This window comes from Trachypithecus francoisi, unplaced genomic scaffold, assembly GCF_009764315.1.
Source record: "Trachypithecus francoisi isolate TF-2019V2 unplaced genomic scaffold, Tfra_2.0 Contig01440, whole genome shotgun sequence".
NCBI classification, from domain to species: Eukaryota; Metazoa; Chordata; class Mammalia; order Primates; family Cercopithecidae; genus Trachypithecus; species Trachypithecus francoisi.
Window position 1 is genome coordinate 15,570,422 of NW_022681431.1, and position 20,794 is coordinate 15,591,215.

Consider the following 20,794-nt stretch of genomic DNA (forward strand, 5'->3'; position numbering starts at 1 on the left):
TTGCCAGAGGAAAGTCTGTTCCTCTCAAGAGTCAGAGTGGGAGGAATAGCATTGAAAAATATTATACAAATACTGGTTTCATTCTCATGGTGGTAGTGTCAGCTCTCCTGCTTTGAGCCCTGCTTCCTCCTTAGCCTCATGACAGAACAGGAGGAGGAAAAATCACATAGCCATGAAAACAGTTAACTTGAAGTTTGCCTTTGTCATCTGCATATGTGTTGCTGGTTCACTGTAGGAGTGGGTCAACGTGCAATGATGTCACTCTATTTTTTTTCTCATAAAGAAGAATAGTTCCCTTGCCCTCTACCTGAGGCTATTTAATAGCAAGCACCTGCTTGTGACAGGTGTCTTAGTCCAACCAACATGCAGAATACAGACCTTCCTCTGAGACAGCTTAGTTCTTTCAGCAAGACTTTGTAACTTTGTGCATTAAACCCAGTCTATTTTAAATAGGACATAATGAGGGTTTCAAATAGAGGTTTCCCACGAATGGTTAGACAAGCAGAACATGAATGGTCTGGCAAGACCCTTAGAGAATCTGATTGCAAGGGAAAGAAGACAATTTAAGACAACAAGTCACAAAGTCTGCTCAAAACACATTTATGGACTTTTTTTTTTTTTCCAGGTGGCAGAAGCATGTTAGCTGGGTAAACCCTTCAAATTATTTAAACTTAGTGGAAGATTACAAACACTCCAAAATGATCCTAACAGCAAAGCCAGAGCAAAAAGTATGTCTACTTTTTTGTTAAAAAAATTTTTTAAATGCACTATCAAGCCATGACAAGACATGGAGGAATCTTAAATGCATAATTAACTCAGTAAAATAAGCCAACCTAAAAAAGCTACATACTGTATGATTCTAACTATATGATAGATATTCTGGGAAAAACAAAAGTATGGAGGCGGTAAAAAGATCAGTGGTTGCCAGGGATTGGGAGGGCAGGAGGGATGAGCAGGCAGAGTACAGGGGATTTTCAGGGAAGTGAAACTCCTCTGTATGATACTGTAATGGTAGATGCATGCCATTAGACATTTGGCCAAACCCACAGAATGTTCAACACCAAGAGTGAACCCTAATGTAAACAATGGGCTCTGGGTGATAACGATGTGTCAACATAGGTTCACTGATTGTAACAAATGCACCATTCTGGTGGGGACGTTGACAGCGGGGGAGGCTGTGCACGGGGAGGGTGGCAGGCAGGATATATGGGAATATTCTGTACTTTCCATTTGCCTTTGCTATAAACCTGACACTACTATTAAAAGACAAAGTCTATTAAAAATAAAAGTAGAGCTTTTGACTTAAGGATTGTACTTAACTTTAACAGGCATTTATGGAACACCCACTGTGGAAAGCCCCACTCTGGTAGCCAGCCTTCAAAATAGACCCCACGATCCCAGCACCTTCTGCAATCAACCCCCTTCCACGTTGTACCAGGGTTGGTCTGTGTGACCAATAGAATATGGCAGAAGTAATGGTGTGTCACTTCTGAACTGAGACAAAAGACACACAGCTTCCTTCTGGCTCAGTCTTTCTCTCTTGGAATGTTTGAGGGGAAGCCAGCTGCCATGTCATGAGCGCCCACAGAGAGGGCTTTGGCTGACAGCCATGTAGGTGAGTGAGCCTCTAAGCAGATCCTCCCACCATGTCAAGCCTTCAGATGACGGCAGCCTGGACAATATCTGTACCGCAACCGAGGCAGGAGGCAAGATTCGACTTCAGAGGCAGAGCTCAGAAACCAGACCAAACTGAGGACTAGCTAAAAAAGGAATGGGGCAGGAGCAGCTTTTCATAAGACACACCCACCAAAGTGCCATGTTGTTTACCATTGCCATGGCAACACCCAGATGTTACCACCCCTTTCTATGGCAACATGACAACCCAGAAGTTGCCACCATTTTTCTAGAAGTTTCTGCATAAACTGCCCAAAATTTGCCTATAATTAAAAAATGGGCATAAATAGGACTGCAGAACTGCCTCTGAGCTGCTGTTCTGGTCGCACTGCCTATGGGGTAGCCCTGCTCTGCAGGGAGCAGCACCTCTGCTACTGCCATGCACTGCCCCTTCAATAAAAGTTACTAACACCACCGGCTCACCCTGGAATTCTTTCCTGGGCAAAGCCAAGAACCCTCCAATTTTGGGGCTTGCTCCTCCTGCATCACAACCCCTTGAGAAAGCCTGAGCCAGGGCTACTCTGCTAAATTGCTCCCGGATTTCTCCCAGATTATATAGACATATGTGGGTACAAAATTTTTAATCTGAAAAAATTTACAAAATTTTGGCTTTAAAAAAAAAAACAAAACACCCATGACTTCCTCAGAAACTGCATAAGGAATACATTTGTTTTATGCTGCTCAGTATTGGGGTAATTTGTTATGCGACAATAGATAACTAACACACTTCTGATAGGTGCTGGGAAATACAAAGATGACACGCTGCGGGAGGGAGAGACTTTGTCAGCGTCAGTCATTTCCAACTGAGTAGCTCCCAGGCCAGTGCCTGGCACATAGCAGATGCTCAAGATATTTGTTGAGAGATTAACATGCGGCCACTGCCTTTCAGACGCAGCCACAGGAGGGGAAGACTACGCGTAAAGGGTAACTGCAACACAGGGAAGAATGAGGTCGGCGCGGAAGGGAGCAGTGACACAAGCAAAGTGCTGCCTGCACAGGTGGCAATGCATTCAGTGCCAGAGGTAGTCACAGAGTCTGCATGGAGGAGGCCGCAATTCACCAGTGCGTGAAAGACAGCCCTTTCCAGATGGGCTGAATTCTGTTCTCTTTCTCTTCACTTCATAGTGCAATGTACAACACATACAAATTTGAAAACAGTGACTTTAAGGAGCAAACAGTCTTCCTGTCTGTGTGAACCATCTACAGGAAGTACCAGACAAAGCTGTTCATGATTAACAGATTGTCTGCAGACACAGGCACACACAAGACCAGAGCACTGGAGAAAATGGTCGACAACCACCATGACAACAGGAAGAAGAAAAACTATCCCAAGCTCAAACAGAATCCAGGGAAAGATTTTTCCATTTTGCAGTGGCCTCCAGAAGTGAGGGTGGCGTCTGGAGGTCAGGAAGCCAGAAGGTCTGGAGAGGGCAAGGCCAGTGGCTCTGAGCAAATTAATAGAAACAAATAGTCACTTGCCAGAAGAATCCAGAATGCCAGGCTGGGAGACGTTGTTTATCTCAGTGTGGAGCACGTGGCTGCTTGAAGATTGCTAGGAGCAGCAGAGATGGTTTCCTCTCCGTAGGCACCCTCCCCTGCATACAGCCTGCACAATCTTGCCATAGCTGAGTGTCCCTGGGCTATTACTTTCTTAACATCACTCGACTTAAATACATTTAAACTTAAATTTCTTTGGAAGGAAACTTCATCACCATAAGTGGAAAATTAGTGGCTTCCTATTACAAATTAAAATAGATGCCTGGCTGGCCCCGGTGGCTCATGCCTGTAATTCTAGCACTTTGGGAGGCCAAGGCAGGTGGGTGACCTGAGGCCAGGAGTTCGAAACCAGCCTGTCCAACATGGCGAAACCCTGTCTCTACTAAAAATACAAAAATTAGCCAGGCATGGTGGCAGGTACCTGTAACCCCGGCTACCCAGGAGGCCAAAGCAGGAGAATCACTGGAACCTGGGAGGCAGAGCCAAGATCCTGCCACTACACTCCAGCCTGAGTGATCGAGTGAGATTGTCTCAAAAAAAAAAAAAAAAAAAAGACACCTAACTATTAAAATAACAGATTCATACCTGTGTATCAAAGGCATCTTGAACACCACTATACTGTATGTAGCCACATCCTAAGAAACACTGACTTTAATGAAAGTAACTAAGTCACAGTTCAGTGACAGGTTGCAAGAAGAAAGTTAACACACACCAAGGAAATTTCATTTATAGAGAGGCAAAACCAAATTTTAGATGTTCAAGTTTTAATATGGTCAAGGTCAGGCACAGTGGCTCATGACTTAATCCCAGCACTTCAGGAGGCTGAGGTGGGAGGATTGCTTGAGCTCAGGAATTTAAAACCAGCCTGGGAAGCATAATGAGACTCTATCTCTACAAATTTCCTTTTAATTAGCCAGGGATGGTGGTTTGTGCATGTATCCCAGCTACTCAAGAGACTGAGGTGGGAGGATCACTTGAGCCCAGGAGTTCAAGGCTGTAGTGAGCTATGATGTCACCACTGCACTCCAGCCTGGGTGGCAGAGCAAGACCCTGACTCTAAAAAGAGAAAAAAGTTCTAGAAGGTAGTATGCTAAGAATTAAGTACCACTGAAAGAACCATGTCAGAACCTTGCACGCATCTTTCACACCATCCTCATTATCATCCATTACCTCTTTCCCTCTCTGGTGATCCCACTAGTCTCTAAGGTTCTTTGAGGCAAGGTGTGTCTCCCCGTCAGCCAGCGAACAGCAAAGCAAACACATGTAAACAAGAGTTATTTTTGTGGCAAAGACTGTCTCTTACATTTGCCATATGCAAATAATTGACAAATTCTAATTGGCTGGAAAAACACATTTTTGGAGCAAACTTTTGGCCTGAAAAAATAAAAGCTGTGGCCAGGTGCAGTGGCTCATGCCTGTAATCCCAGAACTTTGGGAGGTTGAGGTGGGCAGATCACTTGAGGTCAGGAATTCGAGACCAGCCTGGCCAACATGACGAAACCCCATCTCTACTAAAAATACAAAAATTAGCCAGGCTTGGTGGTGTAGGCCTGTAATCCCATCTACCCGGAAGGCTGAGGCAGGAAAATCACCTGAACCCGGGAGGCGGAGGTTGCAGTGAGCCGAGATGGTGCCACTGCACTCCAGCCTGGGCGAGACAGTGAGACTCTGTCTCAAATAAATTAATTAAAAGTTGGGCTTTCTTTGCATACTCAGGGCCTCTGATTGCTTCTTTGTGCCCATGTAGGTAAACTATAGAAGGTAATCACCGGAACGGAATCGATACTTTACTCCTGGCTGAGAGTCGAAATCACACGTGGAGCTTCTTAGTCATATCAAGGCCTGAGCCTGCCCCAGATGCTCACTCTGATTTAGTGGTGAAATCACAGATCCGTGGCATGGAGGCCGCAGCTCTGCAGCAAGGCATTTGTCATATCAAAAGGAAAGGTGAAGACACATTATTGGAAAGCAAATGAAAAGTCTTACTAAGAGCTTGACTTTTGGGGAGAAAAAAATTCCTTGATTTCTTTTCAATAGGACACGTTGAAAATGAGGTTATATCAAATAATTATATTATTCCTAGAGGTAAACATGGTGAAGAGTTCCTCCTAAAACTGGGAGCAAGAATACCCCAAAGAATTTTTGCTAAAATACTGCATCCTGGGGGTAGGGAGATGTTTGGCAGCGGAGATTAAAGAACAGAGAAGTTTATATAAAAACAATGCAACCCTGGCACGCTGAGCTGAGGATGAGTCCGGAGAGGGTCCCCAGTGTCAGGCTACATTGTGGAGAGAACCTTGAACCTCTAGAGCCCCCTTTCCTGTATTAAGCAGGTAGCATCTCTCACAGCGCTTTGGGGGAACAGCATGGGTTTGGGGCTCTGTGGAGGTCAATGCAAAGCCTGCCTCTGTCATGCATTAACTGTGAGACCATGAGCGAATATTCTGGCAGTTCCCTTCATCAAAATGTCCTTTCCTTGAAAAACTAATATTTCAGTTTCTTAGTCATAATTTTAGAGCATTTTGGAGTTATCCAAATTTATTTCTCCTCTCCCATTTTAAAAGAAACTCATTTTGATCTGATCAAAATGAGTGTTTATTTCCAAAGAAACTGGCTCTAAACATTAAAAAGAAAACAAAAAACAAAAAACAAAACAGAAGGCAATGATTCCATTGTTGGCTACTTGAGTTTTAACAGCAGCAGTTACTTTCTTCTTGTTGTCTTTGGTCCCACAGCTCATAACAGCAGGTGGAGATAGGGTTTTATTGCTGGGAGGAACCTCAGAGCTCAGCTCATCCAAGGAGCTTCGTGAAACCCACCCAAGTCTGACTTCACTATGGTTACTCATCACTCACATCGCTCACTGTAACAGGCAGCCACAAACAACCTCTGTCTTTGAAGCTGCCACCACTCTCTGGCTTTCATGGGGACTCCATAAGACAGGGAAGGAAAGTATGAAGCAGGGGCACTGCCACCGAGAGCCACCTCCCTGAGTCCTGCCTGGAGTCACAGTGGATCCAGGGAGACAAGTCTCCCTGGAGCCTGGGAGGGTCCTCAACAACCGTGATGTTGTGAAGTCTGTATCATCCTGGTCATCACCCTGAATCCTGGCAAAAAAAAAAAAAAAAAAAAACTTCTAAAGCTCTTGGATTTCCAGAGTCATAAGAGTGATTTTTGTCTATTCATGAGATGAGTGGGTCTGGGGACCCCCTAGCTCGCCTCAGGATGGGGACTGGCCCCTGGAACGACCAAGGCAGGATTAGAGAGTTGGGACCTTCAGCCTTACCCCCCAACCTCCAGGAAAAGAGAGGCTGAAGGTTGAGTTGATTATCAATAGCCAATGATTTAATCAATCATGCCTACATAATGAAGCTTCCATAAAAACCCAAAGGGCTGGGTTTGGAGAACTGGACGTGCAGAGGTTCCTGGAGGGCAGAACAGCTGGGGAAGGCATGGAAGGTCTGCACCCCTACTCCCAGACCCACCCTGTGCACCTCTTCCCTCTGCTGTTCATCTACACATCCTTTGTAATATCCTTTTCAATAAACCTGTAAATGTGAGTAAAGTGTTTCCCCGAGTTCCAGGAACCACTCTAGCAAAATAATCAAACCCAAGGTGGGGGGTCCTGGGAACGCCGACTTATAGCCACTCAATCAAAGGAAGTGGGTGCAGGGTGGGAGCAGTCTTGTGGGACTGGGCCTTCAACCTGTGGATCGCAGGCTACCACCAGGTGCATCGTATCAGGATTGAATTGAACCAGAGGACACCCAGCTGGCGTCCGTAGGAGAACCCACTTCAGAATTGGCTGTTGATGGAGAGAAATCCTCATCCATTTTGGTAACCTGAAGTGAAGCATTCTGTGTTGAGTAAGAGAACAGAAAAAAACATTTTGGCTTGTTTTTTTTCCTCTCCAGAACAACCAACTGGGGTAGAGTGAACACCAGTGACCTCCGCCCTGCTGCATCCCAGGCCTGAGTCCTCAGGGCAGACGGCCCAGCAAGGGCACCCGGGGTAGGAGCCTGGTCTTCCGCAGAGCCAGATGCTCCCAAGCCTTCTAAGTACGGGAGAGCAGGGGAAGGAGAGACAGCCAGGGCTAATTCCATGCAGATTTCACAATGGTCTAGGACAGTTTCTCTTAGTACTTTCAGAGATCTGTCCATCTTGTCACTTTCACATAATGTTTGTTATTTTTCCTCCACCCCTATCCATGTCCCAAGTTACTCTGCATAAAAATTCTGGAGAACAATCAAGGGTGTGTGTGCTTGTTTTCGGGAAAGGATGCTGGTGTGTGTCTTCTTCTATAGCGGAGGCTGAGGGGTAGAGAGAGGAAGCTGGGAGAGGGGAGGGCAGGGTGGCCAAGGTGAGCTGGTACACCACTGCAGCCACATGGGAGAGAGCCTGAGAGCCTCCCAGGAAGAACAAGGGGTTCCTGGGGCTGGTGGAAGATGCCACTATTCACGCCCCAAATGCACAGCACACAGATTAGAAGGAATGCGGCATCAATGCACTGAGACTCAAGCAAGCAGCAGGCTCAGGGTTCTGCCTAATTTCAGGCCAAAAGACCCTCCCCTTATAGAGTGGCTCCAGCTCCTTGTTCAGAAGATTCCCAGTTCCCCTCCTGGCACTTTTGTCAATGACAGTAAGTCACTTAAAGATGTCTGCAAGTTGGAAGCCAGGTCTCAGCCAGTTCCATTTTTAAATCACTCCTCTTTCTGGGATGCTAATGCAACCTTCCGCCCACCTCCTGGTCCACTTTGGTTTGATGAACTGGTTTCTTCTCTGGGCAGAAACAAATGAGTTGAATACACCTGTCTCACTCTCCCAGTTCCTACCGCCATTCAGTTGGAAGGGTGTCTGGCTTGGGAGACAGAAATGCTGAGAGCCTCCCCTGCCACTTGTAGGAGACTGAGTCATCCGTGTCCCTGAAGCCTCCAGCTCTGCTACCTATGCACAAAAAGCACAACAGGCCATGCCAGAGGAGGGAGCTCAGCAGATCTGGGCAAACAGGATGGGGATGAGGTGCCCTAGGACTTTGGGTGCTCCTCAAAAAACTCCTCCCCACAAAACCTCACAGCCTCACCAGCAGTTTCTGCCCTGAGGCTACCCAGCAGGATCACTTGAGCCCTCAGTCCTGGCTTAGCAAGCCCCCCTGCCTTAGTCCAGGCTGCCACAGCAAAGTACCACAGCCAGGGCAGCTCATAAACACAAATGTACTGCTCACAGTTCTGGAGGCTGGAGGTCCATGATCAAGGCACCGGCAGATCTGGTGTCTACACAGCCGCCCCACCCCTCACGGTATCCTCCCATGGCGGCAAGAGAGTGAGAGAGCCGCTGGGGTCCCTTTTATAAGGGCACTTATCCCACCCATGTGGGCTCCACCCCCATGACCTAATCACCTCCCAGAGGCCCCACCTCCTAATCCCATCACTTTGGGGGTTAGGATTTCAACATAGGAATTTGGAGGGTACACAAACATTCAGTCCATTGCACCCACAGAAAACCAGGACTCCCAAGGCCCCCCATCACCCACGGTTAACTCCAAACAGCTGTGTTTATCCTCCTTTCATGCCATCTCCCTCCCTGACTCCTGAAACCTTCCTGCATCGGCGCCTGGACTCCCAGCCGGTCAGCCGTGAAACCTCTCATTCCCTCAGCCTCTGCTGTAGGTGTTTCTTCTACTTTCTTGTTCTAAATGAGACCTGCTTCCTGCCTGCCTGACCTTTCCCATGAGGACTTTTCTTTTCCCATTCTCCTCATACACCAGTCATATGCCAGGGCGGTAGATGTTTCGCTTTGCTTCCTTCTAGAACTTTCCCTCTCCCTCCTCCCTAAAAACCCCCAGCACTTGTGTTCACTTGACACCACATCTCACCGTTAAGAGACACCTGCTCCTCCCCTCCAGGGGACCCTGTCACTGCCCTGGCTCTCCTGATGCCCAGGTATCACTCCTTGTGGCCTCCTTACCTAATTTCAGCCTCCCCAGCCTGGGCCATTCGCTTCGAGCACTGGAAACATGGCTGGCCCAAGCAGGGATGGACTCTGACTGTAAAAGATGCACTGGATTTTGAAGACTCAGCATGAGAGAAAAACATACATAAATACCTCAATAAACTTTATAGCAATTACATATCAAAATGATAATATATTGGATACACTGGATTCACTAAAGTGCACTACTCTATTTCAGTCAGTTTCTTGTGTTTTCTTTTTTTTTTTTTTAGGAGAGACAAGGGTTCACTATGTTGGCCAGGTTGGTCTCGAACTCCTGACCTCAGGTGATCCGCCCACCTCAGCTTCCCAAAGTGCTGGGATTACAGGTGTGAGCCACCACGCCTGGCCAGATTCTTGTGTCTTTTCACCTTTTAAGCTGGCTGCTAAGAACTTTAAAATTGCATGTGTGGCTCACCTTTCGTTTCTAGTGGATTCTGCTGCTCTAGAAAGGCTTTTCACCAATCACTGAAATCTAAATCCCACATTCAAATGTCCCACTTTATAAATGCCATGGCTCATCTTATGTATTTATGTATTTATTTATGTATGTATGTATTTATTTATTTTGAGACAGGCTCTCACTCTGTCACCCAGGCTGGAGTGCAGTGGTGTGATCACAGCTCACTGCAGCCTCAACCACCTGGGCTCAAGAGATCCTCTGGCCTCAGCCTCCCAAGTAGCTAGGGCTACAGGCTACTAGCCAGATTTAAAAATCTGGCTAATTTTTTAAATTTTTTGTAGGTTGGGGGGGATCTCTCTGTGTTGCTCAGGCTGGTCTTGAACTCCTGGCCTCAAGCAATCCTCCCATATCGGCCTCCCAAAGCACTGGGATTACCGACTTAGCTACGGTGCCTGCCCTCATCTTCTTAGTGCAGTCCCTCGGGTCTCTGACTCTGGGGTGCCCCAGCCTCCCACAGACCATGCATCCCACTGCCTTTCCACCCTCTCACACCCTCCTATCCTTGCTGGCCCTCTTATCCTACTCCACTCCAGGATCCACGTTATCAGGTCACACACTTCCACTCCTCGCTCATGTCTTGCTTCCTCACACTTGCACAGGGAAACTCCAACCCCGGTCAGGTCTAACTCCACCCACACAGCTAAGCACAGATGGAAAAAACAAACAAACAAACAAAAAAACCATGCCCCTAAGCCAATGGGGCTGATTTAAACTCAGAGCCTAAAGACCCAGGGGCGCTGGCTGTCCCTGGGCTCCTACCTTTCCCTCATCCCATCATCTCTCTCTCCCTCTCCCAGACATGACTTCCCACTCGCTCCTCCTCTTCACTCTAGGTTTCCTATTTGACAGAGAAAACAGAAGTACTGCTTAGAGCCCCATGGGCAGGCCCAGGAGCAGAAGCAGACACACTTAACGGACACGAGGGTACTCACACTAGGACCTCACATCTTTGGGGTGTGCTCTATGTACCCATTTGGAAGGACTCAGTGTGGAATAACTCACATAGCCCTTACAAAAGCGTATGAGACAGGGGCTATGGGTTTCCCATTTCTTAGAGTAGGGGAAGCTGAGGATAAGAGCTTGTTCAGGTTTTCCCAGCCAGCACTCAGCAGAGATGGGGTCTGAGCCCAGCCTGTTCAGCTGCAGAGCCTGTCTTTTTTTTTTTTTTTTTTTGAGATGGCGTTACACTCTGTCGCCCAGGCTGGAGTGCAATGGCGTGATCTTGGCTCACTGCAACCTCTGCCTCCCGGGTTCAAGAAATTCTCCTGCCTCAGCCTCCCAAGTAGCTGGGATCACAGGTGCACGCCGCCACGCCACAACTGGCTAAATTTTCTGTATTTTAGTAGAGATGGGGGTTTCACCATGTTGCCCAGGCTGGTCTCAAACTCCTGAGCTCAAGCGATCCACCCGCCTTGGCCTCCCAAAGTGCTAGGATTACAGGTGTGAGCCACCATGCCCGGTCCCAGAGCCTGTCTTTTTAAGCACCACACAAAGTCATCCCCACAACAGAGAAGGTGAGACTTCAGCACTCTAGACTCAGGCATCAGAGCCGAGTGAGGCTGTGTGCGGATCTGCACCAATAACGTGTCCATACCCTGAATTTCCTTCCCACTGAGTCACCTTTAGGTAACCTTGCACTTGAGCTAGCCTTGTGCTGGTCTGCAGTGGGAGGGAGGAGAGAGGGGAGGACAGACCAGCTAGAGCAATGGTACATTACAGAAGTCATGGGGCCCCGTCTCATGCCTCTTTGTGCCCCTTGCTGCACACAGCACCTAGAGTCCCTGAATATATTTTGCTACAAGATGAAGATGAAGAAGCGAATGAATGAGCAAGCAAGGAAGCAGAGGCCAGGACTATGAGAGCAAGGTCTGTGGGCAGGAGAACTGGGGGATGCCATGAGGAAATCTGCCCTGGCCACTCATCATCCCCTCTACTCCAGGGATCACCAGAAGCCCACCTGCCCACCCAGGGCTCTGTCCTCACTGCAGGTCTCCTTCAAGCCCATCCACTCCAGACTGTACCAGGCTAGTGGGACAGGCCGGTGGCACCCCCCCAGACCCTCCTCACTGCCCCCATCCCTGGAGTAATGCCACGTAGGAGATGGCATGGCCCAGGGCTGGGGCTTTGGCTGAAGACAGGGAGGGGAGGCTCCAATCCATGCCCATCTGCGTGGGAAGGAGCCCCTGGTGCCTCTGTACCCCCTCCCTCCCTCTTCCTGACGCCTCCTGGAAACAGCAGCCTCCATCCTGAGACAAGGAAACACATCCCTTGGCTTTTCTGGTAGCAAACTTCAGGGGGCCCCAGGGAGCAAAGTGCCTCTAATCAGGATGATAAAGGGACAGACACACATACGCCATAGAACCAGGAGCCCTTAGGGCCCAGTATTTCTTATAGATTCTAATATTTGAGAAATAGGACTAAAGGAACGTGCTCAATTTCCTGGAGTATCTAGGCCTCATGAGAATCCCACTAGTAACCAGGACGCTGCTTTCTTCAGCAGAAAGCCAGGATCAGCCCGAAAACACTCTCCAGGCCAGGTTCCCTGAGAAGGGACATGGGTGTTTCCTGGGAGGCCCGGGGTGGCAGCAGCTCCTTCCACTTCCTCATCTCTCCCTCTCTTTCTTCCCCACCTCCGCAAGCTTTGCAGGGGACTCCCAAAGACCAAGGAGGGAAATAAACGTGGATCGAGGGGCTACTGCGTGCAAAGCGCTTTACCCGGATTGTGTCACGTCATCCTCCCACAATGCCTGTGGGGTTAGTAACATTATTCTCACTTTGCAGACAAGGACACTCAAGATTAGCGGGTTGGGGCCCTGGCAGAAACACAAGGCTCCCTCAGATTAGGACACATCACAGGGTTTCATAATATAAGGAATGTCTCAAAGGTGTGGCCGGGATGTGACACGCACAAGGACAGAGCAGCATTCGTGGGCTGTAACCACCCTTGGGCCCAAAGGGTCAGGGATGGGAGCAGTTGCCAGACCTGGAACGGGAAAGCCCAGGTAGACAGGGCAGCTTTCAAGGAGCTGTGGTCTTTGGTGGAGGGACAGGAGCAGCCCTGGATGACTTCATAGGGCAGAAGCTGGAGGAGTAAGTGCTCTAGTTTCCCTGTCTCCCCTCACCCACCTCCTGCCGGGGCTCCCCAGTGAGTTAGAGTAAAGAACAGTGTACGGCACGTGGGGATGGCAGGACAAACAGAACCCCCTGCACTGGGTCTGAGTTCACATGTGCAAGGACAACACAACTAGTGTGTGCACTATGGGTTCACACCCAGCCCTGACACACTGCAATGTGTGTCACCAAGCCACTCCCATCTTATAGAGGGACAGCCCATTGGGCAAGAGAGACCTGGAGCACTCCTGGCCACTGGCTCCCCCGGGGACCGGAGACCTGTCTAACAGAGCCGTGCTCTCTGCTCTGCATGGGCTGTAGCTCTGAACTGGGTTAATAGCCCCCTCTCCTGCACCAGAGCCTGAGGCTGCAACCTGTAAAGAGCGGTGACTCTTCCAGAGGCCCCAGCCAGCCCCTCCCAGGAAATCCATTCCCATCTTTGGGCAGCAGCCCAGCAGCCCTCAGCTGAGCCAAGTGAACCAGGGAGATCTGACGGATGAGAAGGTAGATGAGGAGGATAATTTCATTTTATGGGGGAGGAACACAGGAATTGGGAGGCTGGGCCTTGGGGCAGCGAGTGGCCTGGCTGCAGGCCTCGGCAGCCGCCAGGAGCATGTGTAACTCATTACCCCCAGGTCCCATTTGCGGACACGGATGACGCCATGAGTGGAGGGGGCTGGGGCCGCGGGGGCGAGTGGGACTGCAGTATTTTTCTGACACTAACACCTCTCTCTGGCCCTCAGAAAGTGCTGTGGAGGAACCAGGCCCAGCCAGTCCCCACCCACTCCCAGCTCGGCCTCCTCCTCCACCTCCTGGCGCCAGACTGGAGAGGCCCCGACTGTATATCAGGGAAACCAAGGCGGGAAAGAGGAAGGCGGGAGGGGAGGGTGGAGGGAGGCCAGACCACCGGTGTCCGGGGTTCTGTTGAGAGGGTGGTGCGAGTGAGCATCCATCAGAGGCCGCCAGAGGCAGCTTGGCTCAGGAACCTTCCAGGTCCTATTTGGGCTTGGCCCTTCCAAGCAGTTCCAGCCCCTCAGGAGGACCCTCGGCTATTGCCCAGGATCCACAAGGTGAGGAAGACGGGGACTTCCATCAACAGTGGGCCCCAAGGAGGACAGCAATGACCAAGACTAAAGGGAGGAGGTAGATTCCAGAGGTGACCCCGCCCAGGCATGCAGAGAGGGGAGGCCCCAAAGGCATCAGAGAACAAGGGGTGCCTGGGGCGCCTTGAAGGATGCAGGGACAGGACGAGCTGGAGGAGCTGGGCAAGGTGGCTGCTCAGGGAGGGGATAGAGGAACCAAGGCACCCAACAGTCCCTCCTCTTCCCATATCACCTGGCAAGTGAAGAAAGGGAAGGGATAAAGGCAGGAAGGGTGAAGAGAGACGGGGGCGAGAAGGAAAGAGTGAAAAACAGCGGGTCCTGTGCAGAAGTGGAATGGCACCTGCAGGAGCTGCTCTGCTTGGGGAGGGTCCTTTCCTCTGCGCTGAGGAAGCTCCCTGGGCATCGAGTCCCCGCCCAGCCCATTCCCCACGGGTGTCCCCTCACCTCCTCTCTTGCTTTTCCTGCCCTTGCCTCTGGTGGGTGGCTGCAGGGAGCTCCTTTCATCTCTGGGCTGACCACCTGCCCAAGCCCATAAAAGAGGGACTCCTCAGCACTTCTGCCTCCAGGCAGTGCCTCCTTGTCCAATGGGTGAGCTGTTTGTAACCTGGCATTTCTTGTCCCTGTTTCTCAGATGGACGGGCAGGAGGGTGTGCGTGGGTGAACCAGGTGAAGGCTAGCGCCTGGACAGGGGCGCTCACGCTTGCTGGCTGGCTGAGTATCTGTTGGGGGTGCCAGCAGCCACATGGTGAACAGAGACTTTCCAGGCTTAAGGTAGATTCTGCACTTGGATTCTCACGTGCCTCCTTGTCTATTTCCCTATTGGTTCCGAATCCAGAGGTGAGGGAGTCACTCCTTGGCACCATCAGCCCTACCCCGTGAAATCCCCATCCTGGGAAGGAGCCTGCATCCCAGGTAAGGAGACTCAGAGTCCGGTTCCAGCTCCACCACTGACGACCTGAGTGGACTTACCATGTCATCTACCAACAATCACAAAGACTTCCTGGACACCTGCCACCTACAAGGTCCCAAAAGAATTCCAAGAGGAGCAAAACACAGTCCTGACCTCATGGGTCTCAGTGAAGATGAGACCTGCACTCCACAGCACATGGGCCATGAGAGCAGGGCAGCTCATCACATCCCAGCAGGAATACCGGGGAGCCTGCGGGAGACTGGACCTGGGGACCATTAGGTCCCACTGCCAGGGAAGGCTGCATCTTACCTTCATATCGAGCTGTACTTTTGCAATTTTGCCTCCGCTGATCCCACTATCCCCATGGCCAGCCTCCAACAAGAAGTGCCGTCTCTCCTCCCCTCCTCCCACCTCTCAACCTCCATTGAAGGAGGAAGTTCTGTAAGGGTCTTGGAGCTTGTCCTGGGCCCCACACTTCACTGTCTTCACTTACTCAATAAGGGCTCAAGGGTAGCCCTGACTGGGTTCAGGGGTGCTGCCTCTCCCTTCCTTTCTCATCTCTTCCCACCTTCCCCCTCCTTCCTGCCTGGTCCCAACCCTTCCTCTTCCTCTCCCAATTCACTCCGCAGAGAGGAGGATCAAAGACGCAGCAAAACCCTTAAGAAACAGATCAAATATGACTTGAATTTCCCCAAGTCAAGCTTGTCGTTTTCCTCTCCGAAATGAAAGGAAGAGGGGAAAAAATCAAATTAGAAGATCACAAGCTTTGAAATCCCTGGCTTCATCTCAACACTCTACTCTGCCTGGGTTCCTCATGTTCCAGCCCCTAATCTGGCAGCTAGGAATGAAGATGGACCCAGAGAACTCAGCAATCAGGTGTAGATGGTGAATGCTTTGCCACATTTAGACTTCAAGAACCCCTCTGTTCATCCATCCATCCATTCATTCATTCATCGATTATTCATTCATCTATCCATCCATTAATCCATCCATTCATCCATCCATCCATGCATCCATCCATTCATCCCTTCATCCATCCATTCATTCATTCATCCATTTATTCATTCATTCATCTATCCATTCATTCACTCATCCATCCATCCATTCATCCATCCATCCATTCATCCATCCATCCATCCCTTCATTCGTTCATCCATTCATCCATCCATCCATCCATTCATTCATTCATCCATTTATTCATTCATTCATCCATTCATTCATCCATTCATCCATCCATCCATCCATCCATCCATTCATCTATCCATCCATCCCTTCATTCACTCATCCATCCATCCCTTCATTCATTCATTCATCCATCCATTCACCCATCCATCCATCCATCCATTCAGGTATCCCTCCCTTCATCCATTCATCCATTCATTCATCCACTTATTCATTCATTCATCCATCCATTCATCCATCAATTCATCCATCCCTTCATTCATCCATCTATCCATCCATTCATCCATTTATTCATCCATCCATTCATTCATCCATTTATTCATTCATTCATCTATCCATTCATTCATCAATTCATCCATCCCTTCATTCATCCATCCATCCATTCATCCATCTATTCATCCACCATCCATTTATCCATCCATCCATCCATCCCTTCATTCATCCATCCATTCATTCATCCATCCATCCCTTCATTCATCCATCCATTCATTCACCCATTCATCAATTCTTCCATTCATTCAAAAAATCCCTAGTGAGCACCTACTGCATACTGGGTTTGGGAGACATCAATAAACAAAATAGAGATGCCTGCTGTGGTCCAGCCTATATTCTTGTCATGGGGAACAGATAATGAATGATACATGTAAATAAGGAGACTACTGAGTCAGGAGGAAGTCAGACCATGGAAGAAAGGAAAAAAGAGTCAGGGAAAAGGGAATGGAAACTCAGGCCTTCAAGAAGGTGAGAGCTGAGCAAAGTCCTGGGGGAGGAGAGCATGGAACAAGCGGGACGGGGCAGTAATGCACGCTGGGAGATGCCAGGGGAGCACCCTTTTAAGGGGAGAAGCCCCAGGTGAGTGACCCAGAGGTTCCCTGCCAAGGTTGGGGCAGTGAAGAGGGGAGAGGCACGGGACCTCCTGGGCATAATTGTCAGCACCCAAGTTTTCACTCCTGCTGTAGTGGGAGCCACAGCCATGCTTTGCCCAGTATAGCGTCATATTCTGACTTGGGGTTGAAAAGGGCCACATCCTTAATGCAATGGCCAGGTCCAATTTTACACACAGAATTTTACAACCAGATAGGACCTCAGAGATATCCCCCTGCATCCTCATTTGGCAGACAAGTACACTGAGGCCCACAGGGGGTCACATGCCCAGGAGGCACAAGTCAGCCTGGACGCCATACCTCTCAACCTCTGCTGCCTGCCCTGTACCTGGGCCCTAGCATCAGGGAACCCTGGGACAGGATATGACTAGCATGGCTCTCAAAGTGCCCTCTGACAGAGCTCCCCACACCAGAGGGGCCCAGGAGGTGTAGTGGCTAGGGTTGCTGTTAATTTTCAGTCCTTCTGGTCCAAATGAACTTTTCTTAAAAAAAAAAAATCTGGTAAGAGTAAGATGAGGTACTGGGAAGAGGGTATGGTGGTCCCAGGGACATCTGACCCCTCCCACCCCTGAGGCCCCCCAGGCTGGCCCTGATGGTCCTCTCCAATCACCCCACTGTGCTGTACCCAGTCTTTCTTGCCAAATCAAGCCCCTTTGCTGATGTGCTAGTGGGTACGGATGCCACCTTCCCCTTTGCTGATGGACTGATGGGAGCTCTGCATGGGGCCAGCATGCCAGGCCTTCTCTGCCCAAGTGGCGTGAGCCTTACAGAAACCCTGACTCAACTTGGTGTCACACAACTAGGAATACCTTTCCCACCTCTTAGACAATCTTATTCAGTCTTCCAGCCCTTTTCCAGAAAGCCCTCTGCCCGCCTGACTTAATTATTCACACACATTTTAGCCTACTTTATATTTTAGGCAGTTGTTCCCATGCCAGCCCCTTCTGGGATCATAAGCCCTTTGAGGACAGAGACTGTTTTAATTTCTCTTTGGAGCATTCCTGGCTGCTCACCCTGGCCTGACACATCATGGATGCTTAGAGTATGTTTGTTGATTGGAATCTGAAAGAACAGCCACCATGGTGGACAATCCTAGGGTGCGGTGAACAAGTGCACTGGTCAGAAGCCCAGATCTCCTTGTCTTCTCTGCCTGCGGAGACCCTCCCGCTCCCTGCCTCTCTGAGCCACCGTAGTTCTTTCCCTACACTCAGCGCCTGGTGGGAGGAATACAGGGTTGGAGGAAGAGAGGAGTGGAGTCATTACTCTTGAGTAATTTCAAGAGGCAGTTGGCAGAGTGGAGCGAAACGAGAGAGGGAAAAGGCCTCCTTGGCCGGAAGTCTTTTTAAGGCTCTTCAGTAAGTTTCATTTTATTTCTCTTTGATGTGGAGGCAATGTTTTCCTCTCTGACATGTGCTGCATGCAGCAAGAATTTATCAGTCATCTACTGGGTGCACAGGAGCCAGACTGATGGAAAAGCACTCTGGGCTTCTCCAAAGGAAGCTGCATCAGTTGGATCTCCAGGGTTTTAGCAAATAAGCAGCCCCTGAGCTGCAGGGCCTTCTGAGTCACTGGCGTGGGGACCCCTTTCTGTGGCAAGACCAGGGCCTTGCACCCACTGGCAGAATGAACACTTTGGAGAGCTGTTTGCCCCTCACGAGTGCTTCAGGAAGTGGGTGGGAGGCCCCTCTCCTCACCTGAGAGGGTCTGCACTGACTGGCTCAGAGGCCCTTGCCTGACCCCAGTCTCACTCTCTCAGGAGTAGAAGCATGGCCCTCAGAGTCAGGAGGCTCCGTGCTGGACCACCCCATGACTGATGAGCTGTGCAATCTGTCCATCTGTAAAATGAGTACTCATCTAACTGACAGGTTTGTTGAAGTGAATGAATGAGAAAACCCATGGAAAAGACCTTTTAAAGCATAAAGTTCAATATATGCACTATTACATGAGGAGGTCACAAGCACTCAAAGGCAATGCCAAGGTTGAGTGGGAGCAGGGCTCCCTCCCCATCCCCAGGTCAGATCTTGTGCCCCAAGTCTGAGCCTGCTGTACTCACCATCCTCACACAAGTTCAGCTTGGACAGGCTCCTGCCATCAAAGGAATCCTCACAGATGGAGCTGGCATCACAGTCGCTGACAGTGTGCAGGTACATGGCTTTGTTCTCCATCACGCCCTGCAACAGCTGCAGAGAAGGCAAGAGGGGAGGAGAGGGAAGACGAAGGCAGGGAGAGAGATAGAATCAACTGTAAGTGGAAACAGAAGCAAATGGATAGAACAAGGCACCCACCCCGACCCTAAGCCTGAACACGGGACCCTCTGCTCATCACCAGGACCCAGGTGCCATCCTCCAGGTCCTTGGGGCCATGATGTCTCCACCCCCAGTTTTCTCAGGACTTCAGAAGATCAAGGCCCTTGGGCCTTTCTGATGGTGGGATGTGTCCGTTCCTTTCAACAACTCTCAGGGAGGCTGGAATCCTGAGCTGGGGCCACTGTGGGTCACACTGGGTGGGGCCAGGAGGAGGGAACACTGCCGACTCAAAAGGTGACCTGCGAACAGGCTCTGAGCCCTCAAAACCCGGGGCATGCCAGACAGACATGAGCTTCTGTTTTGTGTTGGAAATGAAGGAAGGAAAGGAAGACACGAAGGGGCATTCAGAGCGGGTACAGAGACCACTTGCAAACAAAGCTGAGCAGATCAGGACTGCTCCCAAATCCAATGGGGCTGGCATGTTGGAAGGAGCTTGGCTCAGTAGGACCACAGCAGGGATTCATTTACTGTGGTGGGGCCTGAGGAGCAGGGAGCCTCTGTGGGGACCCGCAGGCACTAAGCATCTGGGCAGCTTTAGGCCAGGGGAGGGCTTCTGTCTGCATGGCCCCAGAGGCTGACTCACTGGGTCTCTGGGTCTACACCATGACGTTCCAGGGGCATATACATTGACTTAGGAGAATCCCATGCTCTTTGAAAGGAAACAGCCTGTTGACGCAACAATGTGTACAACCCGATCCCATTTTGTGAGAGATGCGCACATAAGGTGTGTGTGGATGTAAGACGCTATTATGGCTCTGGGTGAGAAATGTATTACAGGACTCTGGCTGGAAGGGATTGTGGGGATTTAATATTTCTTTTTGCTTTCAGATTTTCTGGGTTTTCTGTGACGCATTTGCATTCCTTGTGTAATGAGAAGAATCTGTTTTTTAAGCCAAATTATAAAGTATTTACATCAATTACTTGATATTGTTTTTGTCACATAAATGCTCAGTGACTTCACAAATTATTCTCTACTTTCATCAAGGTTCCAGGCATGAGTTTATCTTGACCTTTGCCTCTGATGCTCTTTAACTATCTGGACATTTAAGCAAAAAAACAGCTTTTTTTGGTTAAATAATAAACCCTTTGGAAGATAAAAGCCCCATGAGGATGGGTCTCAGGCCCAGTATGGAGCAAACTCAACCCTTCGACCCAGAGGAGACTGGGAGGAGAGGATGCAGGGCTGGCAGGTGGCAGTGGGGGTACAATGCCTGTTGATTGAGAGATCAGTCAATCAGTTTCTCTTCAGAGGGAGGGTGGGCAAGGAGGTGTGGCAACTTTCATAAATAGACATAATCAGGGAAGGAGGCTGGCTGGGTCGCTGTGTAGCAGAGCAAAACATGAATTCCATATTTTCTTTCTTCTTTCTTTCTTTCTTTCTTTCTTCTTTTCTTTCTTTTCTTTTCTTTTGAGACAGGGTCTCACTCTGTTGCCCAGGCTGGATGGCAGAGGTGCAATCTTGGCTCACTGCAACTTCCACCTCCCAGGCTCAAGTGCTCCTCCCAACTCAGCCTCCTGAGTAGCTGGGATTACATACACATGCCACCATGTCCAGCTAATTTTTTGCAGAGATGGGGTTTCACCATGTTGGCCAAGCTGGTCTGGAACTCCTGGACTCAAGCAATCCACTGGCCTCAGCCTCCCAAAGTGCTGAGATTACAGATGTGAGCCACTGC

The 20,794-nt window shown here is 49.7% G+C and overlaps 1 protein-coding gene and 1 long non-coding RNA gene across 2 annotated transcripts in view; both read right to left on the bottom strand.

Annotated features, from left to right (window-relative positions):
• Positions 1 to 20,794, bottom strand: part of SCARA5 (scavenger receptor class A member 5) — a 132,268-nt gene that overhangs the window by 108,089 nt on the left and 3,385 nt on the right. The window contains exon 2 of the mRNA XM_033229382.1: positions 18,866 to 18,992. Within this exon, the coding sequence (XP_033085273.1) occupies positions 18,866 to 18,977 (112 nt within the window). The 5' untranslated portion in view covers positions 18,978 to 18,992. The remainder of the gene's footprint in view (positions 1 to 18,865; positions 18,993 to 20,794) is intronic.
• LOC117094026 lies at positions 5,749 to 8,477 on the bottom strand. The gene is made up of 2 exons (XR_004441364.1): positions 8,393 to 8,477; positions 5,749 to 7,028 (listed from the first exon to the last, which is right to left on the bottom strand). It is a non-coding gene; the product is annotated as an uncharacterized LOC117094026 (long non-coding RNA).